The sequence below is a fragment of the Papilio polytes genome, unplaced genomic scaffold (genome assembly GCF_000836215.1).
Source record: "Papilio polytes unplaced genomic scaffold, Ppol_1.0 DF821511.1, whole genome shotgun sequence".
In the NCBI taxonomy this organism is placed as follows: Eukaryota; Metazoa; Arthropoda; class Insecta; order Lepidoptera; family Papilionidae; genus Papilio; species Papilio polytes.
Window position 1 is genome coordinate 3,030,463 of NW_013527693.1, and position 24,963 is coordinate 3,055,425.

The 24,963-nt window shown below is 34.3% G+C and overlaps 4 protein-coding genes and 1 long non-coding RNA gene across 5 annotated transcripts; 2 read left to right on the forward strand and 3 right to left on the reverse strand.

Moving 5' to 3' along the window:
• Positions 1-54: 54 nt before the first annotated feature.
• LOC106108448 lies at positions 55-1,737 on the reverse strand. The gene is made up of 4 exons (XM_013289613.1): positions 1,707-1,737; positions 1,426-1,621; positions 493-599; positions 55-299 (listed from the first exon to the last, which is right to left on the reverse strand). Exons 1-4 carry the CDS (start codon positions 1,717-1,719, stop codon positions 55-57), a joined length of 561 nt encoding a protein of 186 aa, XP_013145067.1. The 5' UTR covers positions 1,720-1,737.
• A 237-nt stretch (positions 1,738-1,974) lies between these two features.
• LOC106108449 (sodium channel protein Nach-like) lies at positions 1,975-5,382 on the reverse strand. Its single transcript, XM_013289614.1, has 5 exons — positions 5,198-5,382; positions 4,626-4,832; positions 4,190-4,355; positions 2,380-2,460; positions 1,975-2,262 (listed from the first exon to the last, which is right to left on the reverse strand). The coding sequence occupies exons 1-5, from the start codon at positions 5,380-5,382 to the stop codon at positions 1,975-1,977; spliced, it is 927 nt and encodes a 308-aa protein (XP_013145068.1).
• Positions 5,383-7,104: 1,722 nt separating this feature from the next.
• Positions 7,105-10,720, forward strand: LOC106108503. The gene is made up of 3 exons (XM_013289680.1): positions 7,105-7,201; positions 9,143-9,345; positions 10,208-10,720. The coding sequence occupies exons 2-3, from the start codon at positions 9,151-9,153 to the stop codon at positions 10,412-10,414; spliced, it is 402 nt and encodes a 133-aa protein (XP_013145134.1). The 5' UTR covers positions 7,105-7,201; positions 9,143-9,150; the 3' UTR covers positions 10,415-10,720.
• Positions 10,721-14,489: 3,769 nt separating this feature from the next.
• Positions 14,490-15,762, reverse strand: LOC106108505. Its single transcript, XR_001225942.1, has 2 exons — positions 15,554-15,762; positions 14,490-15,025 (listed from the first exon to the last, which is right to left on the reverse strand). It is a non-coding gene; the product is annotated as an uncharacterized LOC106108505 (long non-coding RNA).
• A 2,699-nt stretch (positions 15,763-18,461) lies between these two features.
• LOC106108497 lies at positions 18,462-23,976 on the forward strand. The gene is made up of 13 exons (XM_013289674.1): positions 18,462-18,544; positions 18,887-19,082; positions 19,302-19,612; positions 19,765-19,893; positions 19,981-20,135; positions 20,375-20,616; positions 20,865-21,014; positions 21,201-21,347; positions 21,441-21,658; positions 21,844-22,009; positions 22,169-22,333; positions 22,578-22,710; positions 23,333-23,976. The coding sequence occupies exons 2-13, from the start codon at positions 18,899-18,901 to the stop codon at positions 23,334-23,336; spliced, it is 2,004 nt and encodes a 667-aa protein (XP_013145128.1). The 5' UTR covers positions 18,462-18,544; positions 18,887-18,898; the 3' UTR covers positions 23,337-23,976.
• Positions 23,977-24,963: the final 987 nt, after the last annotated feature.

Below are 24,963 nucleotides of genomic sequence, written 5' to 3' on the forward strand. Positions count from 1 at the left end.
ATATCTTCTAATCTTCAAAAAAATACATCACTTCATACTAGGTTCAAAAATTAATTATTTTAACATGTTATTATCAAATTTCAATCTAGTCGGTCCAACCAACTCATTCCAGTACAAAGAATGATATCTCTTTATGGTCTCGTACGGAGGCGACGCCGGCGCCCCCGTATTCCCCGCCGTCTCTTCCTGCCCACGCCTCTTTATTTCCCGACATAATTTAACAGTGAAGAAATACACGAACTCCAACGCAGAGACAAAACTAAATCCGGTGACGAAACCACACGTTGATCCGATGTTACCTGGGCAGATAAGTATAAATTAAATTAATTTCATATTACTATACACTAGATTTAACGTTACTAAAACAGACACGAAAGCCACAATACAGACGCCATTCCCTTCCATGGACGTCGCCTTCCATTTTAACTTTTTCTATAGATTTCAATACAATTTTACTACTCAGATTGTAATTTATATTTAAAAACTACTTACTGATTAAGTCGAACCATTTCATAATAACATTTTGCCCGTAACAGTCGGCAACTTCCCTGCCGTACTTTACGTGCACAATGGAGGTTCCGGTGAAATTCGCGTCTCGACTGAAACAAACGTTGTTTAACTAACTCCATCAAACAGAACAAACAAGTTTCAACCCTATTCATTGGAACTTTAGTTGTTTAACTTCCAACGTTGTGTCTACAGTTCTATAGTTTGATTGTAGTACATACAAATCTATTGTAAAGAATGAGAACCCGTCCATAATAATATAGGGTCTTCAACTACGTCATTAAAGTTTATTTTTACCAACAGGGTATGAAGTGCCATCTGTCTTCTTTTTTATGAACTTAATTTTATTGATCTGTGTTCCCTAGTTACTGGTTGCTAAGGACTACTTTATTTTTTAAAGAAAATATAAAAGTTACGTCAAAAACAATTTGACTTTACAAAAATTTTATCGTTTACAAATATTTTAGCAAAATGTCCAATGATAGTGATAAACAGGGTTTAGTTTCAGTGGACTATGAAGTATTCGGGAAAGTCCAAGGTGTGTACTTTAGGAAACACACGCAAAGGAAAGCCGCAGGCTTAGGTCTTAAAGGTTGGGTGAAGAATACAGCTCAAGGGACAGTCGTTGGACAACTACAAGGTCCAAAAAATGCTGCTAGAGAAATGAAAACTTGGCTCCGTGAAGTGGGAAGCCCTAAATCAAAGATTGAAAAGGTCGCCTTCAAGAACGAATGCCCAATTGCCACCTACACTTTTAAGAATTTCGAGATACGTCGATAATTTTTTATAAACTAAATTTATTGATATGTGATTACAATTGTATTTGATTTACTTACCATTAAATAGACCCTTATTCATTAAAATAATTAGAAGTTATTCACCGTTAATAATTTATATATCTTAACAAAGTTTACTTACAGCCAGTCAACTCTGTCGGTATCAGGGACACTGTTCAAATAGTCCGGGTAAATTCTAACATTGGTGAAGTCATAATTGTATGCAGTTTTGGAACAAGTTGGATAACACATTGGACAGTTGATACCCCCGTCTACAATATTCATCTCAAGTTCAAATGGTATTTGATCGACATTCGGACGGACTGTGATTGATTGCGCTGAAATAAAATTAAACTTTATTAAAATTCAAATAACAGCTTATAAAATTTTGAAAGTAATTAAACCTAAGATTATAATAACTACCTCCTAAAAGCATACACCTGAAACTAAAGTATCACACAACTGCTTAGTCTCGCTTTGATTCCTATGAGCTTATAGGAAGGTGCGCACACGATTTTTAAATAAGCAACTTAATAGTTGAATTAGCTCCGAAACAATCGACAATCGCACAACAGTTGTCCGTTACTTTAGTCAAAGGTGTGCGCCCGCTATAAGAGTTAACTTTCGATAAAGAAAACCATTAATGTATATTTATTATAAGATATACTAAGCTATTTAAGTGATCATTAACTCACAGTGCGGTTATTAAATTCTCAATTATCTTACCATTGTAAATTCGCAGACAGGGCACGTCTCTCATATCACAAGTCCTCGTATTCGGCATCTTAGGCATGTTGAATGGTGTGCAATTACAGTTAGCTAGTAAAAAGGACATCCGACATTTAAGCATGCAGTCGCTGTGCGTGTAGAAGGGTAGGTACTGGGACTCGTCGTAGAAGAGGCATTGACGTAACTTCACTGGGACGTGTTGTATGTCACGTGAGGCTTCGGTAAAGCTTGCTGTTACTAGGACGGTCATCTATACAAACCAATTAAAAAAAATGTTAACAACCTATTTTTTTGCTAATCAATATGTACAGGCGCTACGATAGTACAAATTCTCGGTTATTCCTAAATAAAAATAACAACAGTTTACCTGCACATTTGGACTGATAATTTGCATAGAAAAACTTCCACTAGGAGCATCTGGGAAGTCGTATGCGTCAGAGAACTGCAACTGAGACATAAAACAAATGTACACACTTTTCTGCAGTAAATATTCACGGTTATTGTAAATACATACTTGAGCTCCTTGTAAAGGACGATTGTAGTAAAAATCATCACTATCATTGAGACGCATCAATATTTTCAATCCTTGATCGAAATCAAAACTCGATTTGTTGCCGTATTTGTACATATCAATGCTGCGACTTATTTCGTTTGAGCTACAAATATATACAGCTTTAGCACTTTCTGGCAGGCGAAATAATTATACAAAAGGATTTTAACATTTCAATCATTCCTTTTAAAAAAAGATATACCAATGTTTTTGTTCGCATGTTTCAGTAGTAAAAACTCATACTTATGTTATATTTATTATTATACGTTATCTTTCTTATAAGTTAAAAGATACTTACTCTTTAAACATACCATCAGATCGTCTCAAATAATTAAAAGTACAACAGTACCCATTCATTGTTAGTCGAAAGTCGAACAGTTTGGAGCAATTTTTAGGTTCGTCATTCCACGCACATCGTAGTAGAAGATCCTCACATCGTGGTGTTAACTGGTAAAAGGTAGAATCACTAATGTGATACTTTATTATATTTCTTCCAATAAAATACTCGTTTTAATATTCCGTGATGCAGTTTTTCGATAGAAATGCGTTATCATCATGGAATAAGACTACTGGAAGTCGATTTTATTTTTTAAATTGGTAAACAAATTAGTAAATACAACTTGAGCCTTAGTATTCAATAAATTAAACGTCTCAAAGAGCTACATAAAAGTCATATCATAAATATTTAGTTACAAATTAATCATTGCATTTCCAAAGTGCGAGCGTTTAATAATTATTAACATTTAAACGATCTGAATATATCGTTTTCGAAATGACCATGTTTTTGTAATGTTACATTTTATTATCTACATAACAATCTTGATACCGGATCAGTACGGCTCGGGAAAAATTCCACTTCTGTTTATGTAACATTAAGTTCACAACAATCTGAATAACTCGGTCAAAGTTTGTTGGCCACATTATAAAGTTGCAAATGGTCACATGCTAGATGATTCTTACATCACACGAAACAAGAAAACCTTGAAATACATTTCCTATTTATTAAGTACAATTTGATTCCAATTTAAACAAAATCGTCGTTTTGAAATATTTAGTAACGTACTCATTTTCTATGACTATGTATATGTTAATATCTGCATGTTTTCAGATTAATTTGTTTGTATCAATGAGTGGTAGTGGTAGAACCAACGATTTCTCTGATCCAAAGAGACAATTATTGCTATTTAAAAGTAAAAGGGGCAGCTTTTTGAGATGAAATGTATTTATTTTTCTTATGACTGGTATTAAGAAAGGTGTGCTTTGGTTGTTTGAACACATTCAAAAGATGAATGAAAGTCAATGTTGTAAAAGTGAGAGGGGAATTGCGGAAATAAGTAAGTAAAAGTAAAAAGTTAAAAGACAATCGAAAACGGGAGATAATTAACAATAATTTTTTTTTTGTCATTATCTTTGATTCACAAATGTACACATAACTACCTAAAATAACCGTAGACTTCTATGCAGAAAACTCGTACAAAATCTTATCATCTTCATAACTTTATAAAAAACTGAGATAACAATATTTATTGTACTCGTGCAGCAATGGAAGTCCACCGTAACACGTCATCAGTACAACTAGGACCACTTATGTAATTACCGGAGTCAGTGAATGTGGAACTTTACTTACGTTCCTCATAAGTTCATTGACATCGTAGACGCCGAGCGCACGGTGCAGTTGCATCGGCTTCACAACCTCGTCGTCCACCGGGTCTATGTTATATAACAAGCCAAGACCCACTAGAAGGGACAGCATTCCCTCTTCATCGTACATCTTATTGCGCTCCTCTTTAACCCTTAAAAAAAATTGAATTGAATTTATATTGCATATATTACTTTATTTATTTAAATTGCTAATATTTAAATAACCAATTAATTCTTGAATTAAATAACACTCTGAATTAAATTTATATGTATGTAAAGCATCTTTTGTTTTATTTTACATTCGAATCAATCACAACAAAATTTTATTGACACGTAAAATCTTTTCCCTGTAAGTATTCCCTGATTATTTTTAAATCTAATTCTACTCTAATTAAATTTTGTTCTCTTAACATTTAGCTTACAGTTTTCGCGCGAGTTCGGTGATAGCTCGCTTACTGATCCTGTTATTAGAACAGATACCGACTGCTGGGAATATGATCTTGCTGACGGACACGCCGGCCGGCATCTGCGTGGTCACCAGCGGCGCGCTGTAGTACTTCCTGAACGTCAACCATACCAGCGACACGGAGCAGATGAGCGCACTTATCATTATTATTATCCATATTATTCTGTTGTAAACGAGAAAACAAGTGAGAAACACATATTTTACACTAATACAACTCTACCCTAAAGCCCAATAAAGTTTAAGCAACTGTCAATTAGAATTGAGCCACTTTTATGGGCTCTATTCACTAGACTTCTCAACGATCAGCTTCACGATATTTTTCGTTGTCTATTTTTAAATATAAGTCTAATAAAATAATTTAGTAAGTGATTAAGCTATAAATAAATTTATGACAAAATACTCTATGTCAAAACATCTGAAATCTATTATGTGATCATTTTTGATGGTGTAATGTAACCCTAATACGCAACGCAAACTGGACTTGGACTAAGATTGCGATTAATAAAACGATTTCAAACAAGCACATACCTTTCCAAGAACGATGTATTATCATTAACCAAATGTTTCAAACCACTGATAGACGACTCCGCGCAATAATCTTTGCCTACCGTCTTAACGCTCTCTTTCAAAATTTCAAGATCGGTCTGTTTCGCAAGCCTTCTCTGGTATCGGCGGTAAGTCGATGCGAACGAGGGATCTGAATTCGATTGCATTTTACTATCGATATTCATCCATGTATGAACTAATTGCAACTAAAATAGTGTTGGGTTTAGTTTACATTTCGAAACTAGAGGTGTACTTAAACGATTGTTGTTAAATATTCCATTACTCGATAAGATCGACACTCGATTAGAAGTTAATTATTGTGATTGATGTCTTTTGAGAGTATTGATTCTAAATAAAAGCTTATTTCTAGACACAACAATATGTTATCCATACGTTTCCTACACCAATGTTTACTGTAAACTGTTGGTACTTAAAAATGACTCAGTACTTACGATCGTTTTTTATTGCATAATTATCACTTTCGACTTAAACATGTAACAGTTTTGGCCTCTAATTGAATCATGGCCATACGATATTTAGTTATTTAAATGGTAACTGTAAATAAAAAAAATTAAAAGTACGAAATAAAACTTTAAAAAGGGTCTAGACTTGACCCCCAAAAATACTATTCTAAGTTGGACATAAAACCACTGAACTACCTCATTGCAACATTTTATTTAAAGTAAACAATAAAACATAAATAATTTATAATTGTCGTGCGAAAACCATGTCGTCATAAGTTACGTATTATTTAATGCTTTGAAATTCCATCTAAAACAGTCAAAGTGCTTGATGCAATATTGCATTAATGCATTCTTGTACAGACCAAATTATCTAGTATGTTTTGTACATATGTGTATATTCGTGGTCAGGCATATTACTAGCTTCCTTTCTCTGCCGTCTCAAGAGCGCCATCACGTGGTTTTACGCAAACTAATCTGCATTACAAGACAATAAACTATGGCATTTTGTGTTGCGACCGTGTCACATGATTCTTGCAGAAATTATGCATTTATAATAGACCTTACGAAGCATATGTGTTAGGATGTTTTAGTATTTTTGAATTTTAAAGATTGTTTTCATCACTGCTTCATCATAAAGTTTTATTCCGTATGATCTGTGTAAAATAAAAAAGTCGTTTATAGTTAATCATACTTCGAAAATCATTAACCTATCAGTAGTAGCTTTGTTCGGAAATTATTAAATCATCAGTTTTCAACCTTCGATTTTGACCTATTCCACACCATTAATGTGGAGTTTATCAGTAATCTAGGTCTAATTACGTTTGAAAAACTATCACAGACACTAAGCAAATGGCCGTTAATTACTACTAAACGTTGAACAAACTGTTTCACACAAAGTGCTTGTAATTAAATTGTCTACAAACATTTTTAATTATAATTTTAACAACAGATAGTTAAGGATATTGGCTTTATAATCAGATCAAATGCCTTTTTAGAGTACAAGCACACTTTTGACTAAACTGTCGCACAACTGTGTAGTCTCGCTTTTATTCCTATATACTTATAAAGAGGTGCGCGCACTAGTCGATTTTTAGTTGAGCAAATAGTTTAATTGGCTGCGAAACAATTGACAATCGTTACGTTCAAAACTTTAGTCAGAGATTTGCACCCGCTCTTACTGTACTTTCTGTTTCCTGACCATAAACTACCAGCTTGAAATTGCAAGAGCTCGAAAACTTAAAGGTGTATATTTATATGTTTATGTAAATGATAATTATGTAACAAATGCGTTGTCTATTATAAAAAATGTAAGAATTTTGCTGCGATAAAGTTTTTATAAAGTAAAGCTTTGCAGGTTCAGGATTGCAACAGGTAGCAGTGGTGGAGGCACGGTCTCTCGTCGCTTTCCTTCACACACAAGCCATCCGCGCTCACAACCAACACACTGATTAAGTTCAGCTTAATTATATAACTTAAACAAGTTTATGTGCTAAGTGAAGTGTTGTGTTATCGATATTATAAAGTAAGTGCTCTACATTAGTTTAAAAAAGTTTCATTTTATTAAGGGTTTTTATATTTTTTTAATCAAGTAAATCATGTGTTTGAGATATTTTGAATTCATTAATCACGTTTGATAATTACTTAAAAAAATAAAGGACAATAAGTAAAGTAAGAAGTACAAGACTGTCATGTAATTTAAGACATAAATATAGTACCGGTTAAAATCATTTTTGAGATCGCCAAGATCCATTTTTGTATATATGTTACATATGTACCATTTTGTTTAAATACATTTGTTTTAACAAATGCTTTTTATATTAACTGTAAATTAAAATACGTTTAATTAATATTTTAGAATCTCTTACAACCTTTCCTTTTACTTTCTTGAAAGTTGTCTAACAGTTAACAAAAGTTGTTAGCTTCCTGCAATGTCGTTACCGGTGGATCTGGCTTGATAATAAACCAGAATAGTAATACATAGTAACAGGGCAAGTACAGTACACATGTTTATTTAAACATTAAGGGTGGGTTGCATCATATCGCCGGTTATCGTTAAAGTTAAAATTATTTGTAAAATAATATTAATAACATATAAAACCTCTGCAAAAGTGTGTTTTTGCACTTGTCACCCTATTAACTATAACTACATATAACTATAACTATTACGAAACTATAACTGTTAAAAAAAAATATCGGATAAAAACATATCACTAGCTTTCGCCCGCGACTTCATCCGCAAGGAATTAAAAAATAACAAAAGTGAGTAGCCTGTATGTTCTTCCAGACTATCCTCTACATATATCTATCTATCTATACCTTCATCGAGATCCGTTTAGCAGTTTAGGCTACAAATTCTAACAAACATCCATCCATTATGCTTATACTCGTAATATCATTGTAAACTTCCATTCGCAGTCATTAGTTTCGTAAACAAAACCGACACAAATATCTCATCTCGACATCTGTGAGAACATTGTCGAAGGTGAATTTTTGATAGTAAATTTGAAAGCAAAATTTACTCGGACATCGCGACCTTGGCCATTATATTGAGATATCGGTGAACGTACGCATTTATTTTTGGTCCGTCATCGTTTATGTTAAGGTCTTTTGTGTTTATATAGATAACAGTCATAAGTAAATTATTTTTAAAAAATTCAAGGTTTTTGCACTTTATGTACTACGCACTAATTAACTTGTCGGACAGACGAACCTCGACTTTGGCTTATACTTTAACGAATTAACATAAATGCAGTTACTTAGTTACAAAAATTATCCAACAGTCTCGTTACAATTTTTTTCTATCGATATAGAAGAAAGTGAAAAGATATAAGGTTGAATCTGTAAACAGTTTTATACGGTTATACTTATATTATTTTCGTTCATCTCACTGATGCAACTGCAGTATACAAACGAGCTACCAAATTCTAGCTTCGGCCGGCTGATCGTAATGATACCAATTTACGTTGTCGCGTGCGGCCTTTGAGATAGTATCGAAATGTCCAACGAATATGAACATATCCGCCGCGGTCGCGAAACTGGGTCAATAGGTGTTTAGAGGCTATTCTTCTTACTTAATTTGACGCATCAAACGCAACCGGTTTTACTATTTCAAACATCTGTGATATGTTTACAGTATACAGTAGTATTATTTATGTAAACAAACTAGTAGCTTAGCGGTTAAAGTTGTCGGTTGCGGTTAAGTTGCACCATTAACCATGCATACGATTCTCAACCGTTTATATGCCTATTTATTTATACCACATAAGGTCGATTGGATTATAAATTTTCTTTTAGTTGACTATATGTAATAATCTCTACTATAATTTCACTAAAAACAAATGAACCTAGGCGTAGTTTCTAGTCATATGTACCTATTGGTATTTCGGGTGGAAACCTTAGATCACGTATAATTCTTTCTAACATCAACAATACTTTTAAAACAAGTAAAAATCCATCTCCTCAGAATTCAAAATGAAGATCGCAATAGCAGTTATGCTAAGCTGCACGTACCTGGCCAGCTGCCTCCCTCCCCCGCACCCCGCAGTGGTCCAAGTCCGACTGGAGGAGGAACTGCTGCCAGAGGACTTACGGAGTCCAGCCCTGCGCAATCCACACCTTCAGGAGATATTACCGCTGACCAGCGTTCTACATGAAGGGGAAAAACCAGTAAGATCCTTAAAAACATGTTAATTTAGGCTTACAAAGAATATTAAACTTATGAAGCTTTAACTAATTTTGAATTCTGTAATACTATTTTAGACATATACAATTTTCTAAATTATTTAAGTGGCCATAAGAAAAGGGTTAAAAGTTTAATTAGCACAGTTTTTGGTAAATTATAATATAACAATCGTAAAATCCAAAATATACATACCGACATCAAAAATGTTTTTAAAATGACAATATTATCTTCATCATTTCTCAACACGTGCACAGTTCAAGGGCAATAGCAAATAATTTGGCGTTGTTATCGCAATATAATTAAACAAAATCAAGATGTGGATGTTTGATATTTCGACAGCACTGGAAGGTCTTACTAATTGTTGCATTGTGTAATGTTCTGCAACGGTTACCATGACGGTCATATTATATAGGCGTTCTTCTTGTGACTGACGTGAGAAAATTGGAGGTATTGTGATTTGTATTACACTCGTATGTTATCACCCTCATTTCCGGTGTACTAAAAATGGATGGGTATTGGCGAAAAACCAATGGATACAGTTGTTGTATTGACATGAATTATAAAAGACCATGTTAGCTTTGTGACATTATAATTATTGTCCAGTATTGTGAGCACATTATAGTCAAAGTATTTGCCGTAGTATCAGCGATAGATTACATATATGTGTACACTTTACACAGAGACTTTCCAGCAGTCTGGAAAAAGGTCTGGAATTTTAAATGTCATGTCTAACCTTATGTAGGTAATGAGAAAGAAAACCATTTTATTTATTTTTTATTATTTTATCATTTATTTATTTTAATTTGTAAATTTTCTTGCCGTTTGTATTTATATTATTCTTTGTAGGTATTTCAACGTGAAGCAGACACAGTATCACGTAGGGAGATTTACAATATTCTGACGCACGCCGGCTTTATCCCGCGCCAGCCCGGCCTGCCGCCACCGACATACCACCGCCCTCGCAGCCACAAGACATCGCCACAGCAAAGCACCAGTCCTCAACATTACGATATACCATATCTATCTCATACAGATTTATTGCAGTATCTATAAATTAATTTAAGTATTGTTATAACCAAATATTCATAATTTAGATTGTAATCTATACTTATTGTATATAGTTGAGACAAGATTTGATTGTTTTAGTTCAGGCAGTCAAAAACTGTTAATGTTTAACGCTTCTTGAATTTCGTTCATGTGTAAATACTGTATTAGTTGTAAATTGCATACTTACAACAGAAAAAAACAAAACACAATGTAAAAAAATCATACATATCTTTTAAAAGTATTGTTAAAATATTAGTTATAGATATTTTGTACAAATAGTATTAAAATAAAAAAACACTTGCCGTGATAAAGCATAATTTCGTATATTATTTTATCATCCATCTAACCTTGTTTGAGTGGTCACGACATTACACAATATTTTCAATTCAATGCACCTAATAAAATATTTATACTTGCACAACAACTAAATGCTACAGAATGCATTAAATATGACATTTTACCTTCGGTATTCGAGTAACTTAAGTCGATATGACGAAAACTTCATGCAAATCCCTCGTAAAAGATTACTGTTCATGTTGCACATTTGCAGGCGTCCATTTTATTGCTGATAGCACGAGGCATTGGTCTGAGAGGTAAGAAAATAAAATTATCATATAACTTTGCTACTTCAGATCTCAAACCACATGTCAGAATTAAAAAAAATAACAGGTTCCTATGGGTGATACTGGTGATCCTTTCATGGTATGGATCAGCGTTATTGATATTAGCAGCGTGGGATGCATTCGTCACGAATCCGATCAGTTTCGGTGTGGAGACAACGTACACAGACTGGGACACCAAGCTGCCAGCAGTCGCCATTTGTGAAGCGAATAACAAACTTATGATCTACAACGTTTCAGACACGTTAGTAAAGTTCATATCTAATTTACACTGAAAAATCGTATGAAGAATAAAATTGCCTAAATCTTAAGACAAAACAACAAACAATGCGGCTATTCAGCCTTACGGTTTCTCTGTCTTTTAATATTGAATTGAGAGATCAAAATAAACTACTTTTATATATCAAATTCAGATACAATTTTAATATTTTAGGATTTGGACGCCAAAGCATCTTTTAGATCTTGAGGATGCACTCAAAGATGTCGCATATTTCCGAGGTTCATGCTACAGACTAATAGACGTATGTTACAAAAATAATAATCCGGATCCCTTCTGTCAAACTTCAAACTACAGTTACTATGCCAAACTGGTGAGAAGTGGCTGTCGACAGACATTGACCAACTGTTCCTACAATGACCAGGACTTTGATTGCTGTCAGTACTTTCAAGCAATAGATACGGATATGGGGACCTGCTATATTATCAATTCTATACAGACTAAGTACGACTTTTTTGCTCACTGTATCTGCAGATTACGAATGATATAGTATAGAGTGGGTACTAGATAAATATTATTAATTTCAGGAAACCTAATCCGTATAAAATGGTCGTGAACATGAAACAAAAACGCGGAGTGCTTAAGTTTGATGCTTTATTGCCTTCCATGGTAAGAAAACGTTTATATCGGAAAATGTTACTTAAGCATGATTTATTGGATGATCCCATAGATTAATTAAAACAATATTTTTAAGATATACACTCTGGGAGAAGATGAAGTACCCACCATCACATCGTCTAAGTATTCGACTTTGAAAATCAAACTTGGACATAGTTATCGGTAAATAATTAAAACTCGACGCTTATTTACTAGTTTTCTTTTGTTGTTTTTCTGGTCCTATTTCGAACATCTATGTCCGCTTGACGTTGAATTTTGAGATATGTTTTTATTCTTAGACAGAAATAGAAGGTCTTTTTGCCACCTTGAGTGAGTTTTATCACTGGTCCTTTGCTGCATTTGAAATAATACAAAAGCGTGTGACTTTAATTAATAGACTCAAAGAAATTCCGAACTATCTAGACGTCAACTGATAGTAAGAAACATCGAGAACGACCCGCTGGTGGTAGAGACGAACCCGGAGCAGCGCGCGTGCCGCTTCCACACCGAGAACGACGGCCTCTACCCGCACTATTCATACAGCGCCTGCACGGTTCTGTGCCGCAAGCACGCGCAGCAACGCATCTGTCAATGCAATGACCACTTCATGTTTGATACCAGTAACTATTACTACTTTGGTTTATAAATTCTCAGTATAAAGAGCGTGATTAACTAAGAGATCCGGGTGCATCATCATTTCTTTAATCTTATCATGAATTTTTCAGGTGCATCTGAGCATTGTAATATAACAGGCATGTTGTGCCTTCACACACACGAGGGTGATCTAACAGCGCTCAAGCCGCAGTGGGCGCTGCGCCGGCGCGGCATGACCTGCCACTGCCTGCCCTCTTGCGACGAAACTGAAATAACTATCATCAAAGATGTTGTTAGCTCGTAAGTAACAACATAACACATTGGTCTAGCTAATCGAGTGAAACTCTTGTTTTGCACAAACGTAAGCTTGCTCTTCAAAACAAAGAATTAAATTATTGTACTATAATAGAAAAATTCTAAGCCCAAAAGGTTTTTCGAAGTTTAACAAAGGCATATTGGAGTCGTTTTGCTTAGAAATTGGTATGGTTAGTACCATAAGTCATTTCGAAGCTTCAAATAGCATCGTGTGGTTGCTAAAAATAATATTAAAACAAAAGATATTGTTCTTGAACCTAAGTAAACACATTTTGTTTTGTCGCTTCGCTCTAAAGCGTTTAAATTGTTTACTTGCTCTGAGAGAAGCGTAAAGTTAAATGGAAAATGGTAGAGTTTGTAAGCAAAGTTTGCATACGACATGCTCTTGTATTATACGAGTTTATTTTTATAGTCACACTATATAAAATACGTTGTTTATCTTTTTTAATGTAAAGCTTGCAAATGCACCTCAGTTTACGTGCATAAAAAATTTGAGCACTACAGAAAAACTAATTAAAATTGTCAAACAAAATTATGTTTATGTACTCCTTTGAAAGTTTTTTCTTGAATTTGTTTTGTTTTGTGTTTGTATTTATGTTTTTCAGTTCCAAAACTAAAGAGAAAAAGTCCACTATTGAGATAGTAGTTGCATATTTACCGACTGAAAGATTTAAGAGAAACGTGGTAAGAAGCCGATTGGATTTAGTGGGTAAGGAAATTAATGTTATTTGTAAAAAAACTTAGTTATATTGAGAAAATATGTGATTTTATATTTTCTAGTGTCAGTCGGAGGAACAACGGGACTATTTGTTTGTGCAAGCCTACTTAGCTTTGTTGAATTAATTTTTTACTTTACTGTACGCTTTGCTGGCAACTTTTGGATTGTTAAAAAGAAAAATAAAAATGAAAATGAACAAAAGACTGCGAGTACTAGGCAAAGTCTTGAGGCGGCACAAACTGGCAGGCGAGCGATAAGGTTTGAAAAAACATTTTTTCAACAGACCAGATCGCAGAATTTAATTTAAACATTTGAAAACACTGTTGTTTAAAAAGTAATTTAAAAAGTAGTAAAAGTATTGTTTTATCCTTAATTGTGATAGTATTTGTCGCTTACTTTAAATTTTATTTAATTTCAGTACATTTTTAATGTTTTAAACAATTAATCAGTAATTATTCGCTTTATGACACTTAAAAGTATATTTGCACAATTTGTAAGCAATTTTAAAGATATAAGGATTTTTATTAATATAACATTTGTTAATACCACATATTATTTTTGGCATTAAACGTTATCTTTTGTACAAAACATGTAGTTTCTCAGAGTTTATTACAACTGAAGTACATATTTCCTGATAACGTCATAATACGGTTACTTGATAGCCATCCCGGAAAAAATCTGGCCGGATAATGTAGCTTCACATTTACATCTGTAATACTAGTACCTTTTTAACAAACTACGATTAGTGTCATTTGTCCGTTGGATTACAATCTGACGAACGGTAAATTGAAATCTGAGCAACTCTTTCGTAGGATATATTCTACGATATTGTGAATTGTTTCATAGAATGATTTTTACTATTGCTACATTATTTTTCAAACATAAGTTTATTTTTGTAACAAATTATTACAAATATCCCATTCTTTTACTCTATAAAGGAAAATAAAAAAAAACAGATAATGTTTTCAAAATTCATATGTTTATTTCATTTTTTTTAAATTTAACATTGTACTTGTAATAGTACATAACTAATATTACAATATGAATAAGTACGTATTTAAATATTAGAGACGTAATAACACATTACAATTATTTCATTTATCTTTTAACTAAAGTATTACAAATAATTAGACTAAACACTATAATAACAAACGCACATATGTTTTAATCAAATGGTGACGTCAAACCATGAGAGGTCTAAATACAGTTCAGTAACAATATGAAAAAGATGAAATTACTGTTACACTATTATGCAATTTTATAATGATTTTAATGTAGTAAATCTTTAATATTTTAATATCACAATAACATACAATAGAAGTATAATCCAAAGACCATCAATACCTAGCTAACATTCGCCATCGACGCACGTGAGGTTGCCTTTGTCAGTGCCTCCTCATGATCCACCAGCGGCTGCAAGGGCTGTGCAGCTCGAAGCGACGGTACCTCAAGCAGTGCCACTGCGGCACCTGCTTTATACGTCGCAGCGCTTCCAGCTAGAAAACAAACACCCCATTACTAACATGGAGTAACCCTACTAATTAGTAGACTGTCTAGAAGTGACTGTATGTCATGAATTCACATTTCCAATGAAATAAATATACCTCTATGTCCCTCTTAAAGATTTTCGGAAGCAAACCAACCAAAAGATAAACAAAATGTTTTCCTTTTTTATAATTGAACTTGGTTACATTGCTTAGATTCAGAGTTGCAGGCTATTAGTTCGATTTTCTTTTAACGTTAATTATTTTTAAATCACGTATAATTAGTTTAAATTCCATATAACCGGGATCCTATATCTCTAATTCAATTCTCTGATATCGTTAACATCTTCTTGAAATACCCAGAAGTCATCGTCATAACGCAATCTTGCATAAAAAATAATTTGCATTAATAAAATGAATAGTGAATTACTTATAAATAGCGTTCATGCATGGGCTTTTAATTATTTAAGGTATGAAAAACCTATTTAAAATAACAAACAAAAAATGTTTAAACTCAATTTAAAAAATTATAATACTCACATAATCAATGCTCTCACTCGGTGCTGGATGGGTATAAGTAAAAGAAACTAAACAAAGAAGCACGATAAATATTAAACATAAATTATTGAACTTCATTTTAACGAATCACAAGCTATTTACGTTATCACTTATTTTCCCGCGAACTTTTCAACGCTCTTTCAACGTGTACTCTATGCAAAGTGATTCCGTCAAATGTCTGGATTCACTGACGCTCCCGCTGTTTATAAAGGACCCACCCACACGCTTTCTTCTACTAGGGCTTTTATTCTAACAAGTAAATACTTAAAAGGTGGTTTTACCTACTACTAATTAGATTACAGAGCGGAAAACCCTCTTAACATTCGTAATTAAACAATTTAACGCAGTTTAAGATAGTTAAGGAATAGTAACCACCCAAAAAATATAATTTGAATACGCGAACAAGAAGATCTGAAGTTCCATTTCTATTTCATCTTATTCACTTATTAACTAGCTTTCGCCCGAGACACCGTCCGCGTGGGATTAAAAGAAAAGTGAGTAGCCTATGTATTCTTCCAGATTATCCTTTACCACTATACTAATTTTCATGGAAATCGGTTCAGCCGTTTAGGCTACAAACTCTAACAAACATCCATCCATCCATCCATATAAACTTTCGCATTTATAATATTGGTAAGATTTAAATATTCCACCAAATCTCAAATTAGAAGAGTTAAAGATTTTAACATAAATGAGTAAAATAACTTAAGCATATTATTTTGCCGATGGTACATGTCTTAACTCTCATATGTAATCTTTGTCCACTTTAAAAAATGGTGATAACAATGATTCGAAAATACCGCTTACTGTATTTAGGTGTCTGTAATTTCTTTATTCACAACAATAGTGTTTTCAGATAGAGACAGTTGAAGACAGCGTCTTTTGTTATCGTAGCGTCTATCCAAGTAATACAGCGATAATAAAATATTACAACAGTTTTCAAAACACCATTTTTAATAGAAATGTGTAGGTGTTATCTAGAATGTATATAAAAGAATACGAATAAAAGGGTCTCTTATTCTTTCTGTCGCAGAAATATCATAGTTCAACTAAAACATAAAACAGACGTATATTCAAAAGTTTTGTATAATTAAGAAACACACAATGGACTGCTCTTATCAGTAAACGAGAGTACAGCATAATATTATGAACATATTACATGATAACCTATGACTCTATTATTCTCCTTGCATTCGGAACATATAAACAAACATCAATTTATCTTTTCCGTTTGACACTGTCCAAGGATTTTCTCGACTACGATAATATTATTTTGACTGACTTCAAACTTTAGATGCGGAAATCTTATGTTCAAAATGAATGTTTTATTTTCACTATATTTGCGCGCACATATTATTTACTATGGCAGAAAGTTACGGTAGCTTACTAAGAGAATGTACTTACTAATACAGACGCCCCAAGTTTTTACTTTTTCAATACAAATACTAACTAGCAAACACTATCGATTATCGTCGCGCTGCTTAGATTGAAAATCCTAAAATATGTCAAAGTAACTTTCGCCCTCGACTCCACCCGCGTGGAATTAAAAAAACCAACAGTGAATAGCTTATGTGTTCTTGCAGACTATCATCTACATCTGTGCCAAATTTCATCGAGATCCGTTCAGCCGTTTAGGGTACAAACTCTAACCAACATCCATCCATCTAAACTTTCGCATTTATAATGTTAGTAAGATTAGTAAGAAGTAAGATGATTAGGATAATATAATATGACGTCATTAAACGAATGGTTTTTGAACTACGAGTATGTTCCAGTTTGTAGTGACGATAGTTAATCAGAACAGAGTACGGTTGAAACTTGATAGGAGTCGTCGGAGCAATCTTTCCGCGAACTGCTGCTTGGACATTGAGTCACAATGATAATTGGATTAGTCGTACTGTTTTGTATGAACCATTACGTGTTCACGCATTAATTCTCTTACCCTACGCATACTTCTGGAAACATCTCGAATTTGTGACGAATTACTTTAAGAAAAATTTTGATAACCTACACAAGGAAAACTACGCCTTTCAAAACTGTGTATTTTTAATTATTTTTATATGTAACATTTCATAAATAATTTTGCTTGGTGCGCCTATTATACTGGTATCACATATCCTTTTAAAATTATCAGCCATTATGTTTTATACATGAATGATAAATTACCAACTAAAAATGTTCGTTTTAATAACCATTAAGGTATTTGAAATCAATAGCATTATCGGAAATATTAATAAAAGTTAAAAAAATTGCCTAAAAAGGATTCTATTCTACGAAGTTAGTAGGGCCTAGAAATATTATTATTACTAGAATTGTAAAAAGTAACATAACTATAAGCACACCATATGAAATTACATAGAAACGATTGTGCTGAGACATGCAAGGTGATGACGATCAATGTCGCTTTAACTCCGAAGCCATAGTAAATTGAAGAACGGTGACCATACTGTCGAGACTTTCCAATTTTCATTTTATTATCGACTTTAATCGTATTTTTAATGTAGAAACATTAAACATAAGTTTCCGTTTTGAAATCAACAAAATTAGTTAAATAAAGGAATACTTTTAATAAGATTGAAATTAATTTATTTAATACCTACATTTCAGTTGATTTTCTTTGATTCGGTGTCTCATGAACACATCTTATAAATACCGACTAAACAATTTTTAAAAACAAAACAAATCTTTCATACCTTCTTTAAAATTGGAGGCACCATAGCGGCTATCCGTATCGATTTTGCTGAAAATAAGAGAGAAACAGCAATATAGTTCTGTCCTTCTCGAGTTTGTCGCATAAACATTGAAAATCGACCTTATTCACCGGCGGGCGCAGTAGAACCAAATTTTTCTTATTATCCAGTGAATTTCTATCATAAATTCAAAAGAAAACTAAAAAATGGACGGAAAATAATAAAAAGGGCAGTGAATTGTATTAGTGGAAGTGAGTGTAGTGTATTATAGTGTAAAATTATGGTGAGTTTCGGAACATGCTAATGAAATAATATTAATTACAGAATAATCCATTTGTACGTTTTTAAAGCAAAGTAAATGTACCCTTTAACTTGAAATATTTCGTTCACGTCCAAAACTATTGCTATTTATATTTCAATTCCAATATGATGATTGATGGCCGCCGAAAAAGAAAAACAAAACATAGGTGTTTTCAGTTTAAATTCTTGTAATCCAATTTACCCTTGGTCATCATTAACGGACAATAGGATTTAGCCACTCTTTACTTGGAGCATCGCCCGTGCTACCTCATCCTTCATAATTTGCCATTGTTCTGCTAATATCATTTAAAACGTTGTTATATAGGTGTGAAGCAGCATGAGTGAGCCACGAGAGAAGCGGTCTGGTATTAGCAGGGTGCTGAGCGCGCTGGGTGGCAGCGAAGCTTGTGGCGCACGATGGACGCTGGCTGCATTGTTGTTGGCACCACTAACCGCTGCCAATGCAAGCTATTGCGCGGTACCAGCTGTTATGTTACTGGCAGCATTTGCTACCTTCGCTAGTACGTATCTATACACCTTTAACTACAACCCTAAATGTAAGCAGAGCAAGTTTATTCTTAGACGTTGGACATAAGCTTTTCCCAAAATCTTCTATGGTATGTAAATAATTTACAATTAAATCTGTTTGATCTGATTAATCTATCGTGACTTCAGAGTCGTTAGATAATTCTAACATATCTATCCAGACATTTTTACAATTTACTAAAATCTAATTCCAGCATTAACGTGCAAGGATTTACGGAAGCTAGCCGAAATCCTTCCACCATTGAAAACAGCACGAGGTCGTCGTGAGAGGAACATGCGTTCGTTCGCCGACTTCATGGCAATGTGGATGTGCTTCCTGTCGCACCTGGTGGCGGTGGCGGTATGCGCGAGGATCCTCAGCGCGACTGCCGACCACGTGACAGGCGGCCGGACGAGGCGATGGTTATTCGGCTACGAAACGAGAGCCTTGGGGGAGCCCTGGCCAGATGTTATAGGAGTCACTGTTGTTATGGTTGTCTGCGCGATGTTCATGTGTGGCCTTGAGGTACGTACTACTGCAACTTCAGCCTAATAATTGGTCCTTTGCTATCCTCATTCAGCAAATTCAGGAATTTTACTTCAAAACTATTGTACGTTTTTAAACTTTTAAACGAGTCTTAATTTCTATAAGTTAACAGATTTCAATTTTTTTTTCAGGAGAGTATGATGTTTACATTCATGTTACTTATGCTGCTGTATTTATTCAGTCAGTGTTTCGCGATCTTTGGTCTAATAAATTTGGATATCGCAAGTATCAAAATACCAATTCCAATTACTATATATGAGGTAATTTAGTCAATTTAAAAATATTTATCAATAGAACTTGAGTAGCGAAAGATTTTTATCATTAAAAAATATTATTGCACGTTTCAGTTGTTCGCTGCCGGCGCACCGATATCGTATGCCTTTAGCGTTGGTCTTCCACCAATGCAGAACAACGCTCTCAAGAAAAACTTGTTCCTTCTCATTGGTCTACCTACAATAATACTTTCCAGTCTTTGCTTTTTATATACGAATATGCTAAAAGGGTAAGTGAGGAAGGTGATTTAACTTTTTTAATAATTAATTAACCGCTTTTTTAACACGTTAAATTAACCTACTGAAAGTACAAATTTTATTTCATGTTTAAAGTAAAAGCAACAGCCAATACTCATGAAATAATCGATAACTTACTGTACTAACTGTGTTCTGCGTCATTCAGAAAAAAAAGCAGTGACGTGCTACAAAATATCTGTTCAAAAATATTCACTGTAAAATATTGTTTCAGAAACAGCATAGATGCGGCATTACCAGTAACAACTCTTCTAGAGGCGAAGTCCGCGGGCTGGGTGTGCCCCGTGCTGGCCGGCATCACGGTCGCCGGCGTCTGCCTTGCTCTCACCGAGCTCTGCCCTCTGCTCTTCTCACTGCTTGTACTGCTCGCCTCTCCCGAGTGGAAGGTCCTCACCAGATCAATGACCTATGAGAGCACTACGACTGGAAGTCCCGTCCTAGCTGTGTTTACTGCAGGTAACTCGTATTCGTATTCGGTTAGTGCATTAATCACCTCATTCTGATAACTTGTTCATATAACTTAACAAGCTGTTGCTGGCGACCTCGTAAGTGTGAAATAAAAAAAAATAGGCTATGTTATTCACAAATAAATTATCTTACTAATGGAGAAAGAATTTCTGAAATCGGCCCAGTAGTTTTTAAGTTATATCAATACATGCATAAATCTAAAAACATTTTCACTAATTTTGATAAAATTATTTCAGGAAGTTTAGCTGCAATATTAGCATTCGCGTGCCCTTTATCACACATGATAACTCTGATGAATGCCAGTCACTTATTCGGGATCACGATACAAGCGTTCCACTTCATGATAATGAGATGTGTGCCCACGAAGGAACAAATGGAAGCAGGAAGTAAGTTTTACGAATGCTAAACAAAAAAATCCTTTCTGACTTTCACTAGTTTCCAATAGAGTTTGCTTTCAATCAAAAGTAGAAACCATCTATTGTGGAGTGTATAAATTTTTTATTTTTGCGGTCGATATATTTTTGATTTCCCAAAAGAAGGAGGAACTCAATTCGTCTGTATGTTTTTTTCAGATATAGAATACAAACGGCTCGGAACAGAAGGTTCGTCGCGAGTCGTCAAATCGGCCTCGGTAAAATCAAAACGTGGCCTATGGTTCATTCCTTCTGCCATTCGTCATACAAAGACATTAGAGAGTATCAAATCCAAAGTTACAAAAGGTACAGTTATTATGACTAACAAATAAAAAATGAATCATTTAAAATTACCCATGAAAGTCAACAATGGTAACAATTTGTTTGATATGTTTATAGAGACTGAAGAACGTGAGTGCCTTCTTCTGGATGAATACGCAGGTTGTCCAACTGAGGATTTAGAGCAAACTTCCAGTAACAACGTTAGAATACCAATGGCCGTCGAAGAGGATATAGACTGTCCATCTGATATTGATGCCAGTGAACATGATATATCCTCCGGTGATGATTCCACGGATATAGATGCCGTTGTTAAAGAATACAAGGATACCATACAGGTTAATTCACTACTATACACAAATTTATTTTTCAGAATGTCTTGTCTGAAAATTATTGCATATCTTTGACGATCGCTGAATTTTATGAGTCCGTTTAACTTTCAATATTCCAATAACTTTTAAGACTCGAGCAGATAAAGTGAAAGTTGATGAAGACTTCAAGTAAAAGACGTAAAACTTTTTAGGTGGTAACAGCGATCCCAGAAGCGAGCACTCCACCGCCACCTTGCGTGCGCGGCGCGCGCTGGGCGGCGGCGGGCGCGGCGGTGCAGGTCTTCGCCAACGCGATCCTAGCCGTGGCATTCTGTAACGAGGACCTAAGGATGCCTATGTTCCTCGCTGGAATACCAAGTAACTCCTCTTCATTACATTAATTTATTATATGCATTTGTTAACTATATTCAGTTTCATCTTACACCGACCCAAACTATAAAACGGTTTATATTTGATAGATTATATTGATATTATATAGATTATTTTTATATTGATGATTGTATAATTAATTTTTAGTGTGGTTGTGCGGAACATTAATTTGTATATGGCAGCCATCACACAAACTGGGCACTAAGAAGATCCAAGGCGTCGAAGGTCCAATAACAATGACCATGGCGTTGTTATTCCTTACGCCACTACTGCTCGACTCCTGGCCAGCCATTATTCTGTTTGCTGGAGCAGGTATGTTTCGACATATGTACATAATTACCATATTGCGATGTGACCGTTATATATGTCGTAAAGTGTTGAAGACTATAGGACTATAGTAGACCCTTGACTGAATTGAGTGGCAAACAAATTTAAAAATTGGCTAAGATAATCTCGCCTTATACTCTTAATCATCTTTAAGACTCATAGTTGCTGTCTAGATAAAGGCTACGATTTAGTATGATACTATAGAATAATGTAGTGTTAATCTTAACAGGCGTAGTAATATACGCACGTTGCGAGCGCTGGTGCGGCGACCTAGCAGTACGTCAAGCACGCAGTCATCTTGAGCGACACAAGCGCCCCCTCACCGGTACTCTCGCACACATCGATACTGTGTACATCGCCAGGTAACATCACTAGTTACGCTATTCTGTCCTGCAAATATCTTAGAAATTCTTGTACTGAGGTTTTCTTAAGATATTGGTTGGACGATATGCCATTGTAGTATCGTAAAAAATAACTCGTTACTGTCGCCAGTTGTGTGTAGTTAAATTGTTTTCGTACTACCCACACATACCAGTTAAATAAATTAAAATTAGTTTAAGTATAGCTAGAACTTCGTCATTTCCATACAGATGTTAATCATTGAGTTATTATATGCGATATCTGCTGTTAATATTTTATCAAAAGAGGATATTATAGAAATGCATTAAGGAGCTACTTATTTTCTAAGTAGGACGTTTTTTTTCAAAATACGTTTTCAAATACATTATGAACTTCGAAATTAAAAAGATCTAACAAACATCTATCAATCCATCGTAAGTTTCCCATTTATTATTATAAAACTTATATTTAAGTTTGGATAGATGGACATTTGTTAGAGGTTGTACCCTAAACTGTTGACACCGATGTAGAACGTAGTCTGGAAGAACACATAGGCTACTCACTTTTGTTTTTTTTTTTAATCCCGGACGCGGACGGAGTCGCGAGCGAAAGCTAGTGTAAAATAATTTCGAATTAACATTGCAGATGACAAGACGAGGACTCGGACTCGAGTCTAGATAATCTGATAGAAGCTGGTGAAGACGAGCTGGACCCTGACGCCGAATGCCAGGAGCCGGCTATCGTGATCATCACGCCTTGTGATGGTAGACAAGCATCGACCAGTATGCAATGAATGTGACGAAAAGTACCCTATGTCATAATGTAATAAGGTCGTAATCGTAAATAATTGTGAACGTAGCACTTCGTCTCTAGCACACTGACTCGAAAGCGTATTTGAACCCAAAATATCTGCTTTCGGATTTCAGTGTGTACTTGTGAAATATAAATATTTACAGTAGAAGAAACTGTTATCAAAATGTATGTTAAATATATGTTTTGAGAGTGTACAAGAAAAAGTAGCGAATATTGAGGAAAAATACATAATAGCATATTCAGCGCTTGAATTGGCACATCAGGCAGAACAGTACTCTTGTTCCCCGTGTGCCAATACAAACGGCGAGCACTGTAGGTTGTATGGCATGCTGCCATATCCATAATACAGCTTACGCTTTATAATCAATGATTTTGGTAGTATTCGTACATTTGCGTAAGCCCAGTTAAAATTACAATAATGAAAAAGGTCTTTTGTATTCAGTACAAAAGTAATGCAAATTATTCCGTTCCGCATATAAAAGGTAAATACATAATTCTATAGTGTTAACTTTTAACTTCAATTATTTTTATCTCATAAGAACTGAGAGTACGATTTATAAATTCTAAAGCAGCTTTAAAAGCATACATTTAATGTAAATACTGAAATCGCTTGCCATAGCTATAAGCATTAAGGTAAAGGATGAAAAAATAATATTCCCTAACATAGTGAAGAAATTTCATTTCTGTTTAAAGACCGTATCGTGTCGATTTTTAAAGCAGTTTCGCTTTCAGACTTGAAGTCGTTAAAGTATTGAATGTTACTGTTTTAGGTTATTTGCAAATTTTTATCCGTCCTTTTCTTATGTGAGCTTGCTGTAATTATTTATTTCATTGACACAAATGCATTTATTCATAAATTTTCGTTTTGTTTAGTCGATAAATTATTTTAAGAAGCTCTACAGATTTCTAACACGTTATTTACTTAGGATAAAAGTTATCTTCATTCATAAATGTCCAATATTTTATATAGTTTTAATCACCTATTGGGGATAAACGTGGTTTAATCCATAACTTTTTTTTTTATTTTAACCAGTAAAATGGCTGCCTTCAGTTTTGTACTGTTAAAATAATACTTGTAGCATTTATGAATAGCAAATCAATTATGTGATATTAACCTTTAGGTTTTTAGGTGTGCAATGTAGGAGTTTTCACTCGAAACATCCATACAAAAACATTGCTGTCTCATTTTTTTGGGAAAGAAGAGAGATGGCAATACAGTGAAAACCCACTGTATACAGTTGGTAAGCTATGAATGTTTCTTATTGTGAAACTGCAAGCGTTTAGCTTATAGGAAGACGAGCGTCAATTAGACTTGAATTAGGCATTTGATCGGGATGTAGCGTATTGTTACAGCATTTATAATCAACTAACATTGTGCGTCACTAGTTATTCCTTGAATTGCAATTACAAAAATAAATGCTTTTTCTCTGTTTTCAAAGATATCATAGAAGGATTTTCTCAAT